At 37.6% G+C, this 22,881-nt stretch overlaps 3 protein-coding genes across 3 annotated transcripts; 2 read left to right on the top strand and 1 right to left on the bottom strand.

Moving 5' to 3' along the window:
- The first annotated feature begins 346 nt into the window (after positions 1–346).
- Positions 347–8,707, top strand: LOC131988640 (tudor domain-containing 6). Its single transcript, XM_059353801.1, has 4 exons — positions 347–464; positions 2,383–8,162; positions 8,248–8,307; positions 8,541–8,707. The coding sequence occupies exons 2-4, from the start codon at positions 2,408–2,410 to the stop codon at positions 8,600–8,602; spliced, it is 5,877 nt and encodes a 1,958-aa protein (XP_059209784.1). The 5' UTR covers positions 347–464; positions 2,383–2,407; the 3' UTR covers positions 8,603–8,707.
- A 1,283-nt stretch (positions 8,708–9,990) lies between these two features.
- On the top strand, positions 9,991–12,478 carry LOC131987691 (ankyrin repeat domain-containing protein 66). The gene is made up of 3 exons (XM_059352538.1): positions 9,991–10,129; positions 11,938–12,166; positions 12,335–12,478. Exons 1-3 carry the CDS (start codon positions 9,991–9,993, stop codon positions 12,468–12,470), a joined length of 504 nt encoding a protein of 167 aa, XP_059208521.1. The 3' UTR covers positions 12,471–12,478.
- On the bottom strand, positions 12,203–21,669 carry adgrf3a (adhesion G protein-coupled receptor F3a). The gene is made up of 14 exons (XM_059352537.1): positions 21,460–21,669; positions 21,275–21,375; positions 21,087–21,145; positions 20,874–20,998; positions 19,435–19,653; positions 18,123–18,368; positions 17,875–18,021; positions 17,406–17,520; positions 17,064–17,142; positions 16,722–16,901; positions 14,506–15,852; positions 14,380–14,421; positions 13,361–13,396; positions 12,203–13,277 (listed from the first exon to the last, which is right to left on the bottom strand). The coding sequence occupies exons 1-14, from the start codon at positions 21,641–21,643 to the stop codon at positions 13,224–13,226; spliced, it is 2,934 nt and encodes a 977-aa protein (XP_059208520.1). The 5' UTR covers positions 21,644–21,669; the 3' UTR covers positions 12,203–13,223.
- Between the last annotated feature and the right edge of the window lie 1,212 nt (positions 21,670–22,881).

The following is a 22,881-nucleotide window of genomic DNA, read 5'->3' as shown; positions in this document are numbered from 1 at the left end:
AAATGACCAAAATAAGACACAAAATGACTAAAAAAAGACACAAAATGACCAAAAAAGACACAAAATGAGAAGACAGAATGGCCAAAAAAACACAGAGGACACGAAATGACCAAAAAAAGTCACAACAACAGACACAAAATGATCAAAAAAGACACAAATGACCAAAAAAGACACAAAATGACTTACAAAGACACGAAAAGACATAAAAGGGATGTAAAAATGGACAAAATAGCTCAAGACACCATAGAGTTTAAATTAAAAAAACATAAACCCCCTGGGATAGTCGCTGTAATGCCCAATCTCCACACTCCGACACAGCAGGTGGCGGTATGGAGCTTATAGCTGGTTTGTGATTCTTCAATAAAAAAAGAGAAGAAGAGAAGACGCAGAAAAGTTCAGGCCAGTTCACGCCCCCGCTCCTACCGACACAGAAACCCAATAATGAGTCTTCTGCACCAAACACGGTGAGAACATTTATTTAGTTTTAAATGCAAACTGTGAAAGTAGCTTTAGATTAATCAGAGCTGAAGAAGAAAATGTAGATCTGTAACACACCTTGAAAAGTGAGGTAAAACATGTGTGCAGATGGTGGGATGTTCATTTATTACCAGATTTTGCATGTGGAGCTGATTGGCAGCTGCAGCACTAATGACACCAGACGTGCTGCAAACGGTTTTTTTGGGTTTTTTTTTTTAGAAATGTTTAGGTGAATTTGGGAGTCAAACATTTAATTTTCTGCATTTTTGGTGACTTTTTCTGCACTAATTTCTGCCCCTTTCTTTAAAATATACACGTCTCTATTTATGTGAGAAAACACACATTTCAAGCACCAAGTGACAACTCAAAATATAATTAAATATATTTCAGTGATCCTCTTTGGCATTCTGTTTTTGCTTCAAATATGTATTCGCATATGTGTCTCAATTCAGTTTTCCTCTTGAGTAAACACACACAAAGGCATGATTTGCTATTCCCTCCTGATTTGTGTCTTTTGTTTGGGGAAGTTAAATGTGCATGAATGATAAATTAATTCATTTCAATAAACTTATAAAGCCCTGGCCTCCAATGGTTAAACTGTGTTTTCTGCTCCTGTTTAAAACTTTCTGCAAATTCAAAACATATCCTAAATGTGTTCTTTGGTATTTTGACACAAAAGTTGTAATATTTTAACTAAGTATTTGGAGAATTAAGTCTTAATTTAATGAAAATAAAGCCATAATATTTAAACAAAAGAGTCGTCTCACTGAACTGTTTCTGATTCATCCACAATGCACTACAGCAGGCAGAAACAAAGAGAACAAGCACCAATAGAAACCATTTCTCATCCACTGGCAGACTACAGTGGTCAAAATGTTGTCTTGTTCAGCAGATGGACAGTGGATGGCACCAAACGCCAATTTTTTTTAGTGAATCTCATAATGTTTGGCTCATGTTGAAGCGTTTTCCTGTGTTTAATGTGTGTTCACATGATTCATGATGTGTTTCCTTCTCCCATTGGATGCATTGTTAGTTTGTAACTGATGTACCATCAATCTCACTGTGACTATCGGGCTTCTTTGTACAGTTAGTGCGTCAAAATAAGTTGAATTCTATCCATCTTTTGTAATTGGAGTGATTGGATTCAAATAACGAAGATTGTCACCGGCTTATGAAGAAAAAACTGCATTAAAATAAGTACAACAACATCCTTTCCAACCAGAACTGAAAGACAGATAGTTATCTTAAAATATTATCCCATTATTTGCAGAAGCAGAATTTATAGTCCTGATTTACACATGGTTTTCAATTCATTAGGTACATCTAGCTTTGAGTGTGTTTTTTCTTGTTTCAAATAAGCAGATGTTCAGCTTCTAGGTACCATCTTTTTTTATTTTGACATTAGTACATCTCTTGTGAAATTATTAAACATTATGTGGCAGCTATATTGATATGAAGCAATTAAATACACATTCAAGCTGAATAAAGAGTAACTAAACTGGCAAATCACCTTTTTAAGATGAAAAACAATAAATATTTGTATCTAGTTGTGTTGATGATTGATTCAGGTCCAAATCTTGACATTTTAGTTGAAAGTAATATAATTGTTCATGTCGACTGCCCTCTACTGGTTGAAACCCGGCTTTAGCAATAGACTTTTGCTATTGGCTGATCTGGAGGCAGTATGTGGCGCCAGCTTTCATCACCTACAGTCAAATTTTTTTCCACATTCTAAAGATGCTTTTAAAAAATATATATTTCCAGGGGAGAGGCATTTAAGTCAGAACTCTGGGGTTTAGTGTTCAGATATTAAGTTAACTGTCTTGGAAATGATTGATCAGTGACAATAATGGTTATAAAGCCTGTTTTTATTCAACATCTGTACATTTGTTTTCTATTTTGCAGGTGTATTTGACCTCTGATCTTCACCATGTGTTCAATTCCTGGCCTTCCAACGCCAGGATCAGAGGTACCTGTTCTCATCACAAGGGTAAACCTGAACTCCTCTTGTGGTCTTGTGGAATTATTAGTTAACATTGATGATGGGAGGAAGCATGTTTATGAGGAGATGAGAGAGGAAATTCAGACATCTGAAAGGAAGTCCTATGGATCAGAAGGAAAAGCAGGGGATCTCTGCCTGGTTTGCATCACTGACAGCTGGCACAGAGCTCGGATTGTATCAACGCAAAGTGGAACTTGCAATGTTTTTCTAATTGACCAAGGACAGCCCCATACCGCCACCAGAGAAGCTTTAGCATGGGGCCAGAGCGACAGTTTTCTTCTTCCTCCTGAAACTGAATCATGCATACTTGCAAACATTGTCTCTCTTGAGAATAACTGGCCTGAAAAAGCTACAAAGTTTTTGGAGTCGCTGCCTGGCAAGACGTTTAAGGGACTGGTTCAGCATGTGCTGATGCCCGACAGGATCATCGTCCTTGACATCCCAGTTGTTTCCAAGCACATGTGTAAGTTTGGAGTTGCAAAGAAGTTGCCAGTAGATGAGTTCAAATGCCTTGTACAGAAATGTCTTGAGGCCGATCGCATAACGCCCGAACAGAATCTGAATGTTGGTTGCCAACTTGAGAAGCATGACCAATATTTTTACCCAGAACTGTTAACGGAAACTTTCGAAACTGTTCATGTGACAGAGGTAACTAATCCATATAACATTTTTTGCAAACTCCTGATATTTTCTAAGGCCGTGAAGATATTATCAGAACAGATCCAGCAACACTATGAAGAGAACTCAGATTTGGGAGAGATGCCACCTTTGAACTACGGGGATCCATGTGCTGCTAAAGGGATGAATGGCAGATGGAATCGCTCCTTACTAAAGCAAACCTTGACTACTAGCGATGCCACTGTACAAGTCTTGCATGTCGATGAAGGAAAAATTGAACTGGTCCCAGTTGGAGACATCAGACCTTTGCATGGAAAATTTCTGAGAATGCCAGTTGTCACGTATCGCTGTTCTCTTGAAGGTTTAAAAGATAATGGCAAAGGGTGGACCACAGACCAGACTGATTACCTGAAATCACTGCTCCTGAACCAGACAATCGTGGCAAAGTTTAACCACCACAATATACTTCAAGATGTCTATACTGTCGCTCTCTATGCAGAAAATGCTGCATGCATAAACACATGTTTTATCGAGAAGGCAGGACCCTTTTCACCCTCCAAGACTGAACAAGTTTCAGTTGTCAATAATGAAGCCATTCCCTCATCAGTGCTTGGTCCACTTGGAGATGAACGTTGTGTGGATTTACAGAGCAAAATCATAGTAAATGTCAATGGTTTAGAAGAGGAAACTTTGATAAGCACCAAGAACCTGGCAGTCAATGGCAGGACGGATGATGTATCCACCTCTGAAACGGATGATACTCCTAGCAAAGAGAGTGAAGACCATCCAGTCCCTCTCATACAGATCAATGGGCATCTTTCCACAGATTTCCCCTCTGAGGCACAAAATGCTTTTGATGATGAGGTTTCTGTTGGGGGTAGTGTCATTGTCAAAGTATCTTTCATAGAAAGTCTACAGAAGTTCTGGTGTCAAAAAGTAGAAAATGGTGACTGTCTTAGACTCCTGATGCAAGACCTGCAAAACCACTATGCATCTGCACACCCTCAGCCGCTTGTTGAGTCGATCTGCGTCGCCCGAAATCCAGACAATGACATGTGGTACAGAGCAAAGATCATGGCAAGTCACCACTCTCCTGTTGTAGATGTGAGATTTATAGACTATGGTCAAACTCGAACGGTGGCTCTACGAGACGTGCGCCCCATTGATCCATCTTTTTTGCGGCTAAATGCGCAGGCTTTTCAGTGTTGCTTTTTCAATCGGAATATTTCCAGTAATCCCACCACCAACACTCAGACTGATGATGCAGAGTTTCAGAAATTTGTGGATTTAGGTGCTTTGTCAAACAGTGGGTTGAAGTGCATTGTTAAAGCTGTAACATCTGATGAAGACGGTCTGCCGTTGAACATGGTAGACATTGAAACACCATCTGACAGTGAGCTTCTGACTCAGACATGTGCACAGCCTGAAGCTTGCATTCAAATTCCTGAACAAGTCCCATCAGATGCATACAGTTACTCCACACATAATATTGAGGTTGGTGGAAAAGAAAAGATGTGGGTAACCTCTTCAGAAAATGTCAATCACTTCTACTGCCAACTGGACAGGAATTCTTGTTTGTTTGACAAAGTAATGGAAAATATAAAACAATGGCTTTGCCAGCCAGAGTGCACAGATCACCAAATTGGACTTAAGAGCATTTGCTTAGCGAGGTACACTGATAATCAGTGGTACAGAGGTCAAGTAGAAGAAATGTCTCCAAAACTTAAAGTGCACTTTGTCGACTTCGGTGAAACGCTTGCAGTCAACGAATCTGATATTCGCCCCTTTCCCACTGGAGCAAATATGGCCAAGTCTATCCCTGTGCAGGCTGTTCCACTTGGACTGTTTGATGTCCCTGCAAAAGTGCCACAGGAAGTTAATCAGTGGTTTGCAGACCATGCTGTTGGCCAAGGTTTCACCATTTCAGTGGTAGCAAAAGAGGCAAATGGGAAGCTAATTGTTGAACTGTTTGAAGGATCTCTGAATGTAAATATAAAAGTCAGAGAGAAAATATCGAAGATGATAAAACAAGGGAAGAATAGTCTCATTCAGCAGACTGACCAGCAGCTTCCCAACAGCTCAGAACATGCCAGTGTGTCAAATGAGGACTGTTTAACACAAGAGCTTGTCAATAAATCAGTATTAACAAACATGAGAGAACAAAGTAAAGTCCACAGAAAGAATGAAACATGTGCAGGAGATGAGTGGAGTTCACAAACCATAACTAATGTATCTGCACCAGAGACTGAACATGAAAAGATATTGGATGAAGGAAGAAAACCAGCTTTGGATGTCATTGTTACTGACAAAGAAATAGAAGGGGGCCACAATGACTCAGAAGTTACACAACTTTCCCTTCCTTCTTGCCCTGAGGGAATCTACATGTACAAGTGGCCAAACATTTTGCAAAACAAGACAGAAGAGGTATACACATCCTGCATTGTTGGACCACATCATTTCTGGTGTCAGTACATTAACACCAAAGACCTGAACATGGTCTCAGTGCTTGCTCAAGAAGCAGGACAGGCACATTATGACATGATGTTCCCCAAGACTCTTGGTCCTGGCAGTCCATGCCTTGCTCTGTTTTCCAGTGACAATCAGTGGTATCGAGCCCAAGTTACTCGCAGAGTTGACGATGCATTCAATGTTTTGTTTATCGACTACGGAAATGAGTCTAATGTTCCCATCAAGAATGTAAGATCACTGCCTCAGAGTCTACTGGAAAAGACTCCTCAGGCATTTTTGTGTTTTTTGAATGGATTTGATGAGTCAGAGGGTTCATGGGATGACGATGCGTATGATTCATTCCACAGTCTTCTGGTTGATAAACCACTCACAGTGACGATGCTCAACACAGAGGATCATTCAGAAGGTCCAGTTCCTCAGTATGCAGTCGAAATTGAGTGTGAGGGAATGGTTGTGAATGCAGCAATGCAGAAATACTGGAAATCAACTGCCAAAGAAAATGTTCCAGTTGAAGCCTCTCAAACAGAAACCCTCCTCCTTGATGGTCAAATCCAGTCCAACATGACCAACCTCACTGTTTCCAAAGAAAATGGGAACACTTGCATGTACAAGGAGCCATGCATCTCCAAAAACAAAAAGGTGGCGGTATATGCTTCTTGCATTGTGGAACCTCATTTCTTCTGGTGTCAGTATGCCAACACAGAGGAGCTCAGCAAAGTGACAAGACTTGCTCAGGAGGCAGGGCAGGCAGAACATGACATGATGTTCCCAGAGACTCTCGGTCCCGGCAGTCCATGCCTTGCTCTGTTTTCCAGTGACCACCAGTGGTATCGAGCTCAAGTAATTCAAAGAGTTGACGATATATTCGATGTCCTGTTTATTGATTATGGAAATGAGGCTGACATTGACATCAAGAGTGTGAAATCACTGCCTCAGAGTCTTTTGGAGAAGGCTCCTCAGGCTTTTTTGTGCTCTTTGAATGGATTTGATAAATCCAGGGGCTCCTGGAATGATGAAGTCTACGAAGAGTACTATAATCTTCTGGTTGATAAACCACTCACTGTGACAGTGCTCAACACAGAGGAACATTCAGAAAGTGCAGTTCCTCAGTATGCAGTGGAAATTGAGTGTGAGGGAGTGGTTGTAAATGCAGCAATGCAGAAGTACTGGAAATCCATTGCCAAAGAACATGTTCCAGTTGAACCCTCTCAAACAGAAACTTTCCCCCAAGATGGTCAAATCCAGTCCAACATGACCAACCTCACTGATTCCAAAGAAATTGTTGATGCCTACATGTACAAGGAGCCATGCTTCTCAAAAAATAAAAAGGAGGAGGTATATGCTTCTTGCATTGTGGAACCTCATTTCTTCTGGTGTCAGTATGCCAATACAGAGGAACTCAGCAAAGTGACAAGACTCGCTCAGGAGGCAGGGCAGACAGAACATGACATGATGTTCCCAGAGACTCTCGGTCCCGGCAGTCCATGCCTTGCTCTGTTTTCCAGTGACAACCAGTGGTATCGAGCTCAAGTGATTCGAAGAGTTGACGATATATTTGATGTCCTGTTTATTGACTATGGAAATGAGTCTGACGTTGACATCAAGAATGTGAGATCTATGCCTGTGAGTCTGCTGGAGAAGGCTCCTCAGGCCTTTATGTGCTCCTTGAATGGATTTGATAAGTCCAGGGGCTCCTGGAATGACCAAGTTTATGATGACTTCTACAATCTTCTGGTTGATGAACCACTCACAGTGACGGTGCTCAACACAGATAACCATTCAGAAAGAGCAGTTCCTCAGTATGCAGTGGAAATTGAGTGTGATGGAGTGGTTGTAAATGCAGCCATGCAGAAATACTGGAAACCAGTTGCCAAGGAACGTGCTTCGTTTGAACACCCTGAAACAAAAACCTTTGTCCAAGATAATCAAACCAAGTCCAACATGACCAACCTCACTGTTTCCAAAGAAAATGGGAACACTTGCATGTACAAGGAGCCATGCATCTCCAAAAATAAAAAGGAGGCAGTATATGCTTCATGTATTGTGGAACCTCATTTCTTCTGGTGTCAGTATGCCAACACAGAGGAGCTCAGCAAAGTGACAAGACTTGCTCAGGAAGCAGGACAGGCAGAACATGACATGATGTTCCCAGAGACTCTCGGTCCCGGCAGTCCATGCCTTGCTCTGTTTTCCAGTGACAACCAGTGGTATCGAGCTCAAGTAATTCGAAGAGTTGACAATGCATTCGATGTCTTCTTTATTGATTATGGAAATGAGTCTGACGTTGACATCAGGAACGTGAGACCACTGCCTCAGAGTCTGCTGGAGAAGGCTCCTCAGGCCTTTTTGTGTTCTTTGAATGGATTTGATAAGTCCAGGGGCTCCTGGGATGATGAAGTCTACGACGACTTTTACAATGTCCTGGTCGACAAACCACTTAGAGTGACGGTTTTCAACATAGAGTATCATTCAGAGATGGCAGTTCCTCAGTATGCGGTTGAAATTGAGTGTGATGAAGTGGTGGTTAAAACACTGATGGAGAAACACTGGAAAGGACTGGACACAGATGATACATTGGCAGAAAGTTTGGTATCAGGTTAGTAGACAGTACTGGCTATACATTCCTGAAACCTTCAAATGTCATATATTTTATTTAATGCCACCCCATTTCTCACCTTTAGTGGACCAGGATAATGTGGAGTGTTGGAGTTTGAAGTCATCAAAAAAACACCAAATGAACGGTAAGACTTGCTTTTCTTATCCAGTTTGTCCTCTACAAGGGAAACTTAATACATGTCATAAGGGTTGGTCACATCTGCCAGAGCAAATACAATATGATTTGACCGGTTTCCAGACTAGGGTTCTCCTATAGTTGAAAATGAACAAATGACTGATTGATTAATTAATATTTTGACATGAAAGCACATTTAAATGTAATATTTTCAGTGTGATCTCACCTTTGTGTTTGTTTCAGCTCTGGACCTTCTGGATGAATGGCCATGTTGTGACAAAGCAGGCTTGACTTTTGTGAGCTGAAAATACACATTTGTCATGTTAGAAATTTTACAAACTGTAATTTTACTAACTAAATGAAGCGAAGCATGTCTTGTGGTTAATTTGTGTCAATAAACATACTATACTTACATGAAGGATGTCTAATGTTTTTAAATGGGTTTAAATTAGCCTTTTCGCTGGCCGTATTAGCAATGCAAAACTTGTCTTGGTCTGTGGATTATCTTGAGTAACCGGGAAATGATTTCTGGAAAGAGACAAGTGTCCTCTTTTGAAATCAGGCTCCGTTCTTTCAATGTGCTTAACTAAATTATCCGTATCAGAATGATAATATGACACAAATCCGGATTTTGTTTTTGGTTCTTTAAATCTAAAATGTATATCTGTAACTGTTGTTAGAGCAACAAGTCCTTAAAATTGAACCTTCAAAAGAGGAGGTTTATGGAAAGTTAGTTGGATTTTGGGTCAGAGGGTTTATAGTGAACCACATGCATGAACTACTTTTCATTTGTGGCTTGTGATGAAAGTTTGAAAGCAGTGCACAATGAAGAACAAAATGCCACCGGGAACATAGGAACACACAAAATGGGATTATGAATGAATGCCTCACATGATCGCACCCAAGTCTCTTCCCTTCAAAGTGTCATGTTGCTTGACACACTTCATCCCTTATCTGCAGCAGGTGGCAGCATTTACTGTGTGCAGGGCTCAGTTTATGCCAGATATCAGAGGGAAACTGTGGGGGCAACAAGCTCAGGCGCCGGATTCACAAAGCATTCTTAAGAAAAAAATTGTTTCTTAAGTGCCACTTTTTTCTTAACTTTGTTCTTAAGTTCTTTCCTAAGATAGAACTTGAGAACAAATGAGATTCTTGAAAACAAAGTTCTTAGATTTCTTCTCAAATTTCTTCACACCTTTTAAGAGAAGCCCTCACCAGTCTTAAAACGGCTGCAGTGAAAAGGTTAGTCTTGATATGTATTTACTTGAACAAATGTATATGACATTTGATTTCTTTAATAACACTAGACTAATTTGTTGACAAATGTAATATTTTGGCAGTTGGCATATAATTGAAATGTCCTTTCAGTCTGTGTGACATGTAGGTCTGTTCCTAGATTACACTACAAAGTATTCTTAATAAATCACTGGGGCAGTTGTTACTTAATTAATGATCTAGTGATCTTAAATTAAAAATCTAAGAACTTCCTAAGTGAGAAAACTTCCTAAGACATACGACAATTCTTAAGAAAAAATGGTGAATAGCATTTAAGAACAGTCTTAGGAACATCTTTTTTTTTCTTAAGAATTTTCTTAAGTTTTATCTTAAGAACACTATCGTGAATCCGGCCCTACGTTAGCAGTTGGCGCCATCTTGTGTCTATCAGCTGTTGCCAGGCAACAGTAGTAACGAAATGACAGAGTTGCACCAGGCAGCAGCAGCGGGGGATTTCGATCAAGTTGAAGAGATTCTGAAGCAAAATGAATGCAATCCCAACCAGAGAGACATCGACTGGAGCTACAAGACGCCTCTTCACTGGGCAGCAGCTAAAGGTAGTTGGTGCATCGGGTCTTTCTCCGAAAAAAGGTGTATTAAATATCAATAGTTTACACCTGTCGCCATACTGGTAACGGTCACAGTGAGTGTGTGTCCATTAAACCACTGAAGTCCAGGAGATTTTGGTTCAAATTTGTCAACTTCTTATGCATTCATTTCTGTCTCTGGCTCCTTTTTCTCCACACAAACTTGGCTATCAGTCAGATTTTTCATTTTATTTTAATTAAAGTATTAAGCTGCCAGGAACCGAAAACACACATACAAATACAAATTTTTACCATTTACACACATTACACACAATAAAACTAAAAATAAAAACCTATAAAACAGTCTATTTGCATGTAAATTAAAAAATAGTAATTTTCATTGTAGAAAGAAAATTCACATTTTAAAAATGGTCTAAATGGCACACTGTGAAAGCTCCTGTGATTGTACTTTCAACTGGCTTTCTCAGCTTGTCTACATATCATATATGAATAAAGTTATTACTGTACATAAAACGTGTATTTTTAATAAATAGATGGACTCCAGAGGGTTAAACTCTCAAAGTGGAGAGTGGCAAATAATCCCCTCCTCTGGGACTTTATTTTACATCTTCTGAAGCATAAGCTGTTTTTCGTCAAATAATGTACCTGTGCAACTTCCAGTGGTGGAAAAACCTATTCAGCTTAAGTATAAGTAGGCCTACTAATACCATAGTGTGAAATTACTCCACTACAAGTTAAATTCCTGAAAAATTAACTTTTACTTTTACTTTTTGTAAAAGTACAAAAATATCAGCTTCAAAATGTACTGAAAGTATCAAAAGTAAAAGTACTCTTGATGCAGAATGGACACACTCAGATTATTATATAAAGTGCTTAACAAATGTATTAGAGACTACCGGTTTATGCCACAGCTGTCCTAAATTAATAGCATTAGTAATTACCAAAATCATTTTTTATGTTTCTGTGATGTTAATACACCAGTATGTAGAAGCTCATTAACTGAAATTATATTTTTAATGCCACAATATAATTGTTATTGTCATCCATGAATTTTCAAATTTACTGCTGTACAAAAAAACCCAAGCACTTTATTTTTTGATTAATATGTCAAATTATACTATCATACTATTTTTTTAATTAACATGCAAATAGACTGTTTTGTAGTTTTATGATTTATTATTTTTCTGCTGTTTTGTGTGTATAAATGTTGTTGTTTTTTTAAATGGTACATTTCCATAGACACCTGTGTCTTTTGTTTGTATTTTCGTTTCCTGGCAGCTTTATACTTTGTTAATTAAATTAAAATGAAAAATCTGACTGATAGCCAAGTTTGTGTTGAGAAAAAGGAGCCATGCATGTGATGTAAGGACAGACTGGAAGATGCTAAACGGAGACAGAAATAAATGCATAAGAAGTTGACAAATTTGAACCAAAATCTCCTGAACTTCAGAGGTTTAAATAATTGTTCACTTGGAAAAAAAAATTGTCTGACCAGCACAAAGGGCAAAACTCAAAGCTGTAAAACAAAGAAAAGCAACAATTTGAAATGACTGGTGTTTTTGATTGATGAATGACTTGATGAATGAATGAATTGGTTATCACGTTTGTTGCCAATACATTGTCTGCTGGTCAACTAATTAATAAGATGATTAACTCTTTCACCTAATAACCTCTCACATTTGGGTATGCGATTGTTCGTTTAATGTGTAGTGACCTTTTTTATTGATTATTTATCAGTTAAACTAAAATAGATACGATTTTGTTTTTTAACCAACTCGCTTTTAAAAGATGCATGTGCAATGATGCCTTTTCCACAGGACATACAGAAACAGTCAGGATCCTCATTGAGCATGGAGCCAGGCCGTGTCTGAGGACAGAGCATGGATGGACTCCTGCCCACTCTGCTGCAGAGACAGGCCGGCTGGCCGTGCTCCGGCTGCTGCACTCCCTCCATGCCCCTATAGACAAAGAGGACTGCTGCGGAGACAAACCAGTGCGGATAGCCGAAATATATGGACACCATGACTGTGTTCGATTCCTAAAAAAGTATAAAAGTTCTGAATCACCTCCTTGTTTTCACACTTCTGTCATACTTTATTTAATCAAATTTTGTTTCTGTATACAAAGCTTTTTCTTCAAAAACACAACTCAATAACCTTACATGATAACATTACAAGTTTAAAAAGTTAATTCCCATGTTTCTGTATGTTGCAGAGCAGAAATTGAGTGCCAGTCCTACCGCAAGATGGCAGCCCAGAAAGGGATTTCAATGGATGACACGGACGAGGAGTGGGCGGAACAGGGCAAGGAAAATGAAGAAAACGGGACCTTTAGCAACATTCAGACGTAGGCTTAACTCACATTAACACAACAAAGTGCGTGTAAGGCATGTTTTCACGGTGTTTTAGTGCTTTAATATGTGTGAAGGAAATTTGGTACTTCCTGTCATGGTGGTACAAGAAGTAAGCTGCGACCTACTTGATATTCAAGACACAAGGCCTTGTGGCAACTCACTAGGGCCTTAACTCTGATAACACCATGATTGAGGGGAACATGTAGATCAGTGGGGTCTGTCCTGATGTGATGAGTAGGGCAGGAAGATAGGGCCGCATTGAGTCTTGCTGAAAAGCCAATGCTGAAAAGTGCAACAGTCATAAGTCGAGAGGTGTACGGGACTTTTTTGTAGTGTAAAATAGCCATTCGGAATTGTGCGGTGTATGGAATGAGAATGTGCTAATAAAACTTGCTGAACAGAGTATTGAGTGCTTTGTGTTTGGCCAGCTCACCCATTAACTTAGTGCAGTTGTTAAAATTGCCACGACATATGAATGAAAAACATAAAATATACAGTATTGCTCAAACCCGATTTGCCATTAATATGTAATTTAATATAAAAGAACAGGGAAAGTAAATATAAAAACACACGTCAAAACACACATAACTGTTACATTACAACATTGTGTTGTTGACTTGTATCACAGGTTAAACATAAAAATAAACAACAAAATCATCAAATGGGCACTAATGTTGCTCCAGAAGCTTTTATCGGCAGTTTTAAGCAAAAATATGTTTGATTTAAGAGTGCACACATTTAAGATGATTCTCACTTCTTCCAATTGTCTAACTTCACGGTGCTGTCAGTACTCGATGCTGGAGCCTGTAGAGCAGAGGAGCAGGATGTGTAAAATAAATATTATTGTGGTATTTAACAATGAGTAAATCTTGTTGTAGCATACTTACATTTTTCCTTAGACGCTTCTTCAGTGCTTCACGGGTCTGAAAATTGGATTAAAACATATTTAATGACGCTATACTGTTTTGTTTGTGGTTTATAACATTTCTAAACTCACATTAACTTCTGTGAAAAGTCTAAAGGGTTTAACTATTCAACTCAAGTTCACATATCTTTTCAGGAATAGTTTGACATTTTCACATTTGATTACTGGAATTGTGAATGCCTTACACTAACTCTCAAATTAGTAAAATGACTGATTCCAGAAAACTTTACTGAGAACAACAACAGCAAATGACAGCTACCATTTTCAAATGTGCAATCATTCATAATTTGTTTGGATTTTCTTGTTATCAAGATCAATTTGGCGATATACTGACAAGGATTTTCGATCATTTCTAGCCATAGGTTCAACAGACTTGAAATGATGAACCAAAGAATTCAGTGAAACACTCCCGTTAAGTTATCTTTTAAGTTTTTGTTTTTATCCCCAATGTTCCTCAAGCCTAGCTGCTAAAGTCATCTAGGTTACTAAAAATGTGGCTGCATTGAAGCTACTGAAGTTTGGTTTACATAATTGCAGAATAGTAATTTAAAATAAAATATTTTCTGCTTGGAGAAAGAGATGATTGGTTGCTCTGTATGTTCAATCAACCAGAAATGTGTTGGAAAATGGGCATGAAAGCAGGATAACCAGGAAGGTTATCAGGCATTCAAAAATAAAGTGAAAAATATTATAATGACTAAATTCATAAAACAGCTAACATGTTTTGACGACTGTAGAATTTGTCTATTGTGGTCAAAATGTCATTTTTAAAAATTGATTTAGCCATCACAATAAAGTTTTTTTTAAATATTTCATTCCTCGTTTGATCTTTTTTATATATATTTTGGAGTGCCTGGATTACCTTCCTGTTAATTCAATTTTCTGCAAGGTCCCTACCAATGTTACGCTACCAAACAACAAAGAAATGAAAGACACATTATGATTTAGGTTAACATTTCTTAAGAAGTAAAACTACCTTACCGTTTTTTCGCCCAGGCATGTGGCTAACAAAATGAACAAACCCTGCAAATGAAACAACAAGAGGTTACTGAGCAATAAATACTTTAACTGGTCCAGATATTTACTCATAGATCATATAGTCCGTACCTGGAATGCGTTCAGCACGGTAAAGGCGTAATTGACTACAATAGCCAATGTTCCCATCGTGAGGTCTAGAAGCATTAAAGCAAACCCAAAAATCCAAGTCACACCGAAGATTGGGGTCAGAAGAATAACTGACCTCAATACAGTTTTGGCAGCCTGTTTTTCTTTATCATCAGATAAGCCTGGGTTCTTTGGATGATCCAATAGCTTCATGATTACCACCACCATGGAGAAGATGTTGAAGATGACAATTATACCGACTGGCAAGACAAATGTATGGATGGAGCCTTCCATTAATCCAACATAAACTAGCCAGCAGGTGTCTTTGGAGTAGTACATTCCCTCAGCACCACTATTATTGCAAAGAAACGTGACGACAACAATCAGAAGAGGACACACGTAGCCAATGAGGAGTGACAACCTCAGGTAGGCTTTCTTGCCAACCTGATGGAATTGAAAACATGTTTGATGAAGAAGTATGCTGCTCAGACACAACATCCAAAAGAACATGGACAGGTAACAGTAATGCTTCAACACCGCAGAAGTCTTACACCACGTTATTGTCATATCACCTGGATTAGAAGATGCTAAAAAGAAGCAATCTGCAATTAGCAAACAGAGAGAAATGTTAATGTGGGCGGTATGGCGTAGATATAGACTATTGGTCTTAACCACAGTGGTCCAGACGATGAGTTCTATCACAATGCTGGCAACGAGTGATAAGACTGATAAACACAGTCCTACGTAGGACACCTCAACGATCCCGTCAATGTCCTCTGGGTACCTTGACATGAGAATGGCAAATGAGGACAACTTCTTGCAAATGCATTGATCCTGTTTAAAAGCCCCTCCCCATTTACAATTGTCTGGTGTCCAACCTCCAGCTGCGTTGTCCCATGAGACACACTTCATATTATGGTGGCGACGTCTCGGCTGGTTCAATTTAAAGTTGATTGTAACCTCAACTGAATCGCTGGACCGTTTTGTCCCTTCAGTGTTGTTCGCTACTGTTGTCACTACGATGCTGTTAGGCTCGAAATCTACATCATTATTGGGCAAATACTTCTCCAGTCCATGGAACGCAGCTGTTTTTATGTTGCCAGGGTCCAGACCAGAAAGACCAACAGTGACATCGAACACCTTGTTTTTACATGTGGATGATGTGCAGTTGGATGAGGTTACCTCTAGATTTTTCTTTTTTGCGAGACCTTTTATATTTGTCATCTGAACCAATCGCTCAACAGAAGTCAGGTATCTCTGAGCCAATGAGATATTGCTTGCGTTATTCCTCGTTGTCCATGATTTGCTTAGAGAGCTTTCCAGCAAATTACTGGATGATTCCAGAAAGTCCTGAAAACCAAGAAGTTTTCATTTCAGTTGAAGTACAACATGGCTCAAAGTAAGAAAAAGCTTCTCCTGATTCTATTAGTTATGAAAATATATTTGTAGGGTTACATGGAAACATCGAAAAACATCTTTTTTTGACTATATTTATACTTAATATCGACACAAAATAAGCAGCTTAAAGATTTAACCCTTAAAACTTCAGTTCAGGTTGATTTGACGATTTTTTTTTCCCGGTCTGGTGGTAACAAGATTTAATACTACAGAAATTAGCAGCTGCTCTGTCAGAAATACAGGGACACCGATAAAAGTTGCCGATACTAAACAGACCTGATCAAGTTTAGGGTAAAGAAAAATGTCTCTATTTCTCTGTATGGTGCTTTCCATGATTACATTTACAGTGCACAATTGCCCTTGCAGGCCATTTTCCCCAGCTGACTCGCACTCAAAACTGGATTTGAAAAGTTGTTGTCCCAATTAGTTAAACAAAAAAATGGGAAAATAAATAGGGCCCAGGTTGAAAAATCCAGTTCCCTTTCCAGGAATAGTGTAAAGCCAGTGAACAATAAACACTGTGGTAGTTATCAATTACATAAAATGATGCTGGATTAAATGCATGGCTCTTTCTCTGTGAATTTGTGGAGGCCATATGAATCCAGCAGAGGAAAGGTGGACTCTGCCACCAACAATGAAAACTACAATGGAGAGGATATTACTTTATTCATTCAATATCCTGAACTGAACTCTGGTTTCATGAAAACCTTAAGGGCTACAACTTTAATTTTTAAAAAATCAAGTATTTTCCTCTTTTGCTTCCATATTGGTTGAGCTCAATAATAATATTCAATAAAGATAAAATATTCTGTAATACTTACATTTACTGCTGTGTCATTATTTATGCTTTTTATTCTTTGACTCAAACTTGAGAGTACTTGAACAGATGTATTCATGTTGGGAAAAGTGTTGATGGTCTCTGAGCTTTCAGTGACGTTCTCAAGGAGGGAAAACACATTTGCAGCATTTTCATCTAATGAGCCAAGTCCAATGTCAACAATCTGTAAACACAGTGGTAGTTTATGGTTGATGAATGTTTGGGTGGAAATGTAATCATCAAATACCGCCAAAGATTTGTTCTTCAAGAAGCCATGGCTAACGTTAAAATTTGTTTTAGGGTGCAGATCTAATTTTTTAACCTTAAGTATGAAACACAAGCTTACGTTTGCACTTTCCAGCACATTGTTAACTTTTTTGTTCACACACTCTGAAATCTCTGGCTCCCATTTGGCCTGTGTACCACTGAAACAATGGATATGATTAGTTAGATCAATATAACATGAATCGTCAACAAATAGATTATCAGTTAATCATAAAAGGTTTTTGCAAGTTTTCTTCTGTCTTTTGTCCTGGTAACCTGAATATATTTTTGGACCTTGACTGAACATGAAATTGTGACAGGCACTTTTCAACATTTATAGAAAATATATTGACTAAACAATGAATGAAATATTTAGAAAAGACAATTTCTTGCTAATCAGAATAACAAATAGTTGAAGCCCTACCTAAGTTTGCATTCCCTTGTCCTCCGTCCAGCCTCATTTCTGCATTTTAACACTGCAGTCTCTCCGGCTTTGGTGTTTTTCCAATCATAGTCAGCTGGGCAGAACGGATCATTTTCTGTTTCGAAGAAGAAAAGTTAAGACTTGTTTTATCATCTGTAAAGTCATACCTTGTACTCTTCCAGACTTCTCCTGATAATTACATTTTCATATTTAGGTAAACAACTGAGCTAGTTCAGTTCATTGAAGATAGCTTTTGGCTTGGCTAGGAAGCTGCTAAAAGTATGTAAAGTAGATGCAATAGACATGATATATTTCATTCAATTGTGGGATTATTTGAGGGTGATTATATAGTGCATACAATTCACAATTTGAACACAAAGCAAAAAAAATAAATATTGCCAGCAAATATGATTGGGATGTTGGACAAAGCCATTGATTTCTGACAATATTTACGAACACTAAAACATACCAAATATGATGAGGACGTCAGTTGAAGCTCTCCGTGTTTCATTGCACCTGTTACTAAAAGTGCATGTTGCATATGGCTTCACCTTTTTATCACAGCTAACAATTGCATCAGCTGAAAAAACAAGTCTTGGTCCATTTTCAGCTGGTTCTGAAAAAGGATCAAATGTGCATGTCACATGTTTTCATTTTGCACAATGATTCATTTAAATCGCTGGGCAGACAAAATGAACACAAGAGTGTCTTACTTACCAGCATTAGGTGTTAATCCGCTTAAGAAGTTTTTGCCGTTCCATGTCACGGTATAATCTTCACCGTTTTTTTCTATCTCACAATTGATTCTTACATTCAGATATGATACACTGTCTGGGCAGTGCGGAAATGCTGGAACTGTGGTGATCTCAATGTTTGGCAAGAGGGAAATGTCTAGTGGGGCGCTGGCTTTGTGAGATATGGTGCTAGTGTTTATCTTTTGGTTATAGGCACACGTGTAGTTTCCTAAGAAAAGAAAAAAGGGATAAGACAAACAAGTGGTGAGAACACATTGCTATTATTAATTTTCTTTTTACATATCAGATATCAAATATCCATTTTAGCTCTCCACCAACTCCTGAGGGAAATATCTGGCTTATTAGCTGCTAAGTGCTCTGTTTATTTCACCAGAGAAAAAGAGTTTAATATATTACAAAAAACAAAGCTCAAGTTATTCCACAGATATGTATATTTTTAAACACAGATATTTACTATATCATCCATTTATTTAAATAAAATATCTGTAAAATAATTTGCAGCGGATTACTGTTATTGACAGTAAGTACTTTTTATTGGATGTTTCTTTCTACAGTGTGGTTTCAGACTGACAGTTTGTCCGAGTGAGTGGAGGGGGCGGGGCTTAGGCATAGGTCAATTGTCTTTAACAGGCATTATTTTTAAATGTATTATTACTTAAAGCAGTAGTTCTCAACCTTTTTGAGTCGCAACCCCCAATTTAACATCCATGTTGTCCACGACCCCCGCTCACTGAACAGAATCTCACACGCACAGTTCAGATCACCCAAAAAAGAAACAAAATGACCAAAAAAAGACACAAAATGACAAAAAAAGACACAAAATGACCCCAAAAAGAAACAAAATTACCAAAAAAGACATAAAATGACTAAAAAAAAGACACAAAATGACCAAAAAAAGGAAACAAAATTACCAAAAAAGACACAAATTGACCAGAAAATTATCAAAATTACCAAAAAAGACACAAAATGACAAAAAAAACCACACAAAATGATCAAAAAAAAAAAAAAAAGACATTAAATGACCAAAAAGACTAAAACACATTAACACATTAACACATGAACACTTTAACACAGTGGGGACAGAGCTGACTTCCAAAATGATTTGGCGACCCCCAGAAATCATCTCGCGACCCCAATTGGGGTCCCGACCCCAAGGTTGAGAACAGCTGACTTAAAGTACAGTACTTGAGTAGATGTACATGGTGACTTTCAATCTCTGGTTGTTTAAAAATAAATTATGGAAGATGTTAATACACTGGCTGAAACAAATTTACCTTCCCAGAGTGCTGATACATTTGAGAGTTTGATTGTGGTCCTCATTGTTTCAGTTTCCAACGTGGCCTCTGTGCCACTAAATATTTTAAACACTTCTTTGTTTCTTTCCAGCTCCCACACCGGGTCGGTTTTCAGGTCCTCTAAGGTTGTGCATATGAAGTAGGGCTGGTGGGAGTTACACACAGGAGTAGGCGTCGGCATCGTTAAATTGACAACACCTGCGGAAAATAACAGTTGAATCAGTGTAGAATAATGTTAGCCATATTTTAGAATATTTTGGCTGCACCTGGGGGGCAATCAGATTTCACAACCACTCCTAATGCTACCTATACATCAGAAGACTTTGAAAAGATCTGGAAAAGACTCCTGGAAGACTATCAGCTCACACCTGCTCACATCTAAAGACAGAGTTTTTAGTCCCAGCCTAGTCTGCAGTGGTTTGTGTTAACAACAACAAAAAACAACAACAAAAAGAAGAGGAGAAGACGCCACAAAATGCCCCTGTTTTTCTGACATGAAAAGTTGACTATTTTACAGTCAAAATAGATATAAGGAAGAATAAAGGAAAGGAACATTTAGAAATGAATTCATGGTATACATTTATATCCTATTTAACTATAATGTGTTTAATTGAATAATTATATTCCTCAGCTCTATTAACTTTCATTTAGTTAATCATACATTAATTATCGATTATTTATCACTTATTTATGTATAGCCAGACATTTATTTATACATTTTAACTTGGTCTCCTTACTGTTCTCTTTAATAAGAAACAGCGCCCCCAAAATCCCGCTTGTGCCCGTAAATATATGACATCACTGTATTTTTATTTAGGACTGAGATTACTAACATTATTGTGATGTTACTTTTTCCTGTGGAAGTGGTTTTACTGGTTTTTTACTGGCCGGTCTCGAACAGGGGACCTTTCCCCTGCTCATCTATTGGTTGTTGATTGTGTTACCTCACTGCAACTTGAGATAATATCAAACACGTTTGATATGATCCAAACCCAAGACTAGGAAAAGACTGATATGAAACAGTGCAGATTACTTCCTTAAACTTAACGATGGAGATGACGGGAGCGCCATGAATCCAGTAAAACTCTTAGATTAATTAAAGACTTTCAGTTTTTAGTCTGGGACTGTGGCGATCTTTTGGTGTAAATCCAGCATTAGACACACTCCTGATTTACAGCCACTGTTAGGAAACATTCTGAGGAATTAAAGTCATTACAGTAATACATTTTTATTACAAATATGGAACAGTGTGGGTGGCTGGTATCAGTGATACAATAACAGTAACGTGTCACTTTTCAATGTAATTTTAGTCACTGAGAAGTTTTTTTTATTTTTTATTAAATCACTATCTCGTGTCATTTAAATCCAGGTTATAAATAAATCAACAGGTGCATCCCACCTTTGTTAGACATAATTACCTGACGTCTCCAAATGAAGTGATCCTGACACATTACGGGCCAGGAGCAGCGTTTTTTCCTCAAAATCTCCAGAGCTTAACTTGTAAGCCATGGTCATTTCAAAATCTGCGATGATGCTTCCAGCACTTCAGTAAAGAACAGATTTAAGTCACATATTAAATAAATAAATAAAAAATTACAGAAATAATTGTATTTAGTGAACAAAGCGATTACCTGTATTTTTTAATAGTTAACGTGTCAAATCCTGTCAAAGTGCTGTACACAGTTTTCATCTGCAAGGCATTCTCACGTCAGTATACCACTTGTAAATGACAATACCTACACTAATTACATTATTCTTGATGTGATAAAGCTAATTAGTGAATTTAATGTGCTGTTTATTCATAAATATTAGGCATTACCTGACGTAACAGTTTGTTATTACACTTGCGATATTCCTCATCTTCCTTCAGACAACCTTCATACTCCTTTCCTCTCAGAGTGAGGGATCCCTTTACAGAGACTGTGAAGGGAAAAGATGATTGATTGATTGATTGATTGATTGATTGATTGATTGATTGATTGATTGATTGATTGATTGAAGTACCTGCGTTGTTTGAAACACATATGTCAGTTGAGTCTTTTTTGAAGGTGCATTTCTCTTTGTTACAACATTTTTTATCTTTTTGACAAACTTCATCGCTCCATTTGAAGCCTTGCATGCACCGGCACTCCCTGCCGGTTGTGTTCTGACACTCTGATTGGGGGAAAAGAAAAGCATAATGGTTCATTCGGGGCTTAATTACACTGTTAAAAAATATCTGTAGATTTTACCTTGAAAAACTGCTAAACCATGACAGTAAAAGACCGTAAAATGATTAATGGGTTAATTCAGTTTCACTAACAATGAAACACCGTAAATGTATATATCAGCCAAAACAGTATTTTTTTACAGTTCTTAAAAAAAAAAAAAAACATTACTCCACTGTAAAATACACTGGCACTGTGTGTCTAACAAATATATACTGTAATATATATACAAGCCATCACTGTAATTTTTGCATTTATTTTTTGTAAAAAATACTTTTTCTCACTGTTAAATGTACTAAACACCATATCTCTAACACAAATATACTGTAATATTTGATGGTAAAATCTTTAATTTATGCGGTATTTATAAAGTATTTTCTTGTCAATTATATGGCAGAACAGCGTTTCTTTTGATGGAAAAACTTTTTATTTATCCAGTAAAAAATGGAATAAAATGGCAGTCTTAAACGTGAAATCAACAGTGTCAATATCTTTTTACTGTAATATTAAAACCGTATTTACAGCTGCCGGTTTTTTTTACCGTAAAAACAACATTTTTTTTTTTTTTTTTTTTAGTGTACTATTTAAAAAAAGATTAAACTAATCAGAATATGCAGTATTAGAAAAATGTTTACCTGTTGTCATTGTGAGGTCGTCAACTGCCAGGTTGGGGTTTGTCACAAAAGTTCTCAGCTGCTCGGTTACATTTGGGATTGCACTCGCATCCACCGTTAGTTTGAAATAATACATCTGCGTTGACTTGTCTGGAACATTTCAAACACACATTAAGCTGAATGCATTACATTTCATAACATCACATACATCTGTTAAAGAAAAAAAATATTAAAGGAGCTCATTTTGAAACTTAAAATAAGAATATTTTACCTGCTCCATTTGCCTGTAAAAAGTCAAAAGAAGAGAAAATGCATTTAATTATTGCAATTTTATTTTGCAATTTTGAATTGACTTAAATAATACTTAAATGTATTATTATTATTATTATTATTTCCATTCTTTATTTAATCAGGCAGTCTCTTGGAACATTTTTTCACTTTTCACTCTTTTACTTGTGCAATATTTTTCTCTTTTCACTTTTTCACCTACATTTGTAACGTTTTTAAGCAAACAACCTATGTGTGTCTGCTACCATAAAACCCTTTAAGTTTCTAAAAGAGGAAACAAGTTGATGGGAATTAAACTGAAAGCTATGTGAGACTCA

The sequence above is a fragment of the Centropristis striata genome, chromosome 16 (assembly GCF_030273125.1).
Source record: "Centropristis striata isolate RG_2023a ecotype Rhode Island chromosome 16, C.striata_1.0, whole genome shotgun sequence".
NCBI lineage: Eukaryota > Metazoa > Chordata > Actinopteri > Perciformes > Serranidae > Centropristis > Centropristis striata.
This window is presented reverse-complemented; position numbering and strand designations above follow the sequence as displayed.

Bases quoted from the DNA above. Each gene is read 5' to 3' on its own strand.
- LOC131988640 (XM_059353801.1), top strand. From the start codon at position 2,408: ATGTGTTCAATTCCTGGCCTTCCAACGCCAGGATCAGAGGTACCTGTT. The intron at 8,163-8,247 runs GTTAGTAGACAG...TCTCACCTTTAG, and splicing joins GGCAGAAAGTTTGGTATCAG to TGGACCAGGATAATGTGGAG. The intron at 8,308-8,540 runs GTAAGACTTGCT...TGTTTGTTTCAG, and splicing joins AAAAAAACACCAAATGAACG to CTCTGGACCTTCTGGATGAA.
- LOC131987691 (XM_059352538.1), top strand. From the start codon at position 9,991: ATGACAGAGTTGCACCAGGCAGCAGCAGCGGGGGATTTCGATCAAGTT. The intron at 10,130-11,937 runs GTAGTTGGTGCA...CCTTTTCCACAG, and splicing joins TCACTGGGCAGCAGCTAAAG to GACATACAGAAACAGTCAGG. The intron at 12,167-12,334 runs GTATAAAAGTTC...TGTATGTTGCAG, and splicing joins TGTGTTCGATTCCTAAAAAA to AGCAGAAATTGAGTGCCAGT.
- adgrf3a (XM_059352537.1), bottom strand. From the start codon at position 21,643: ATGAACCATTATGCTTTTCTTTTCCCCCAATCAGAGTGTCAGAACACA. The intron at 21,376-21,459 runs GTACTTCAATCA...TTCCCTTCACAG, and splicing joins ATGTGTTTCAAACAACGCAG to TCTCTGTAAAGGGATCCCTC. The intron at 17,521-17,874 runs GTATGTTTTAGT...TCTTCGAAACAG, and splicing joins TGACGTCCTCATCATATTTG to AAAATGATCCGTTCTGCCCA.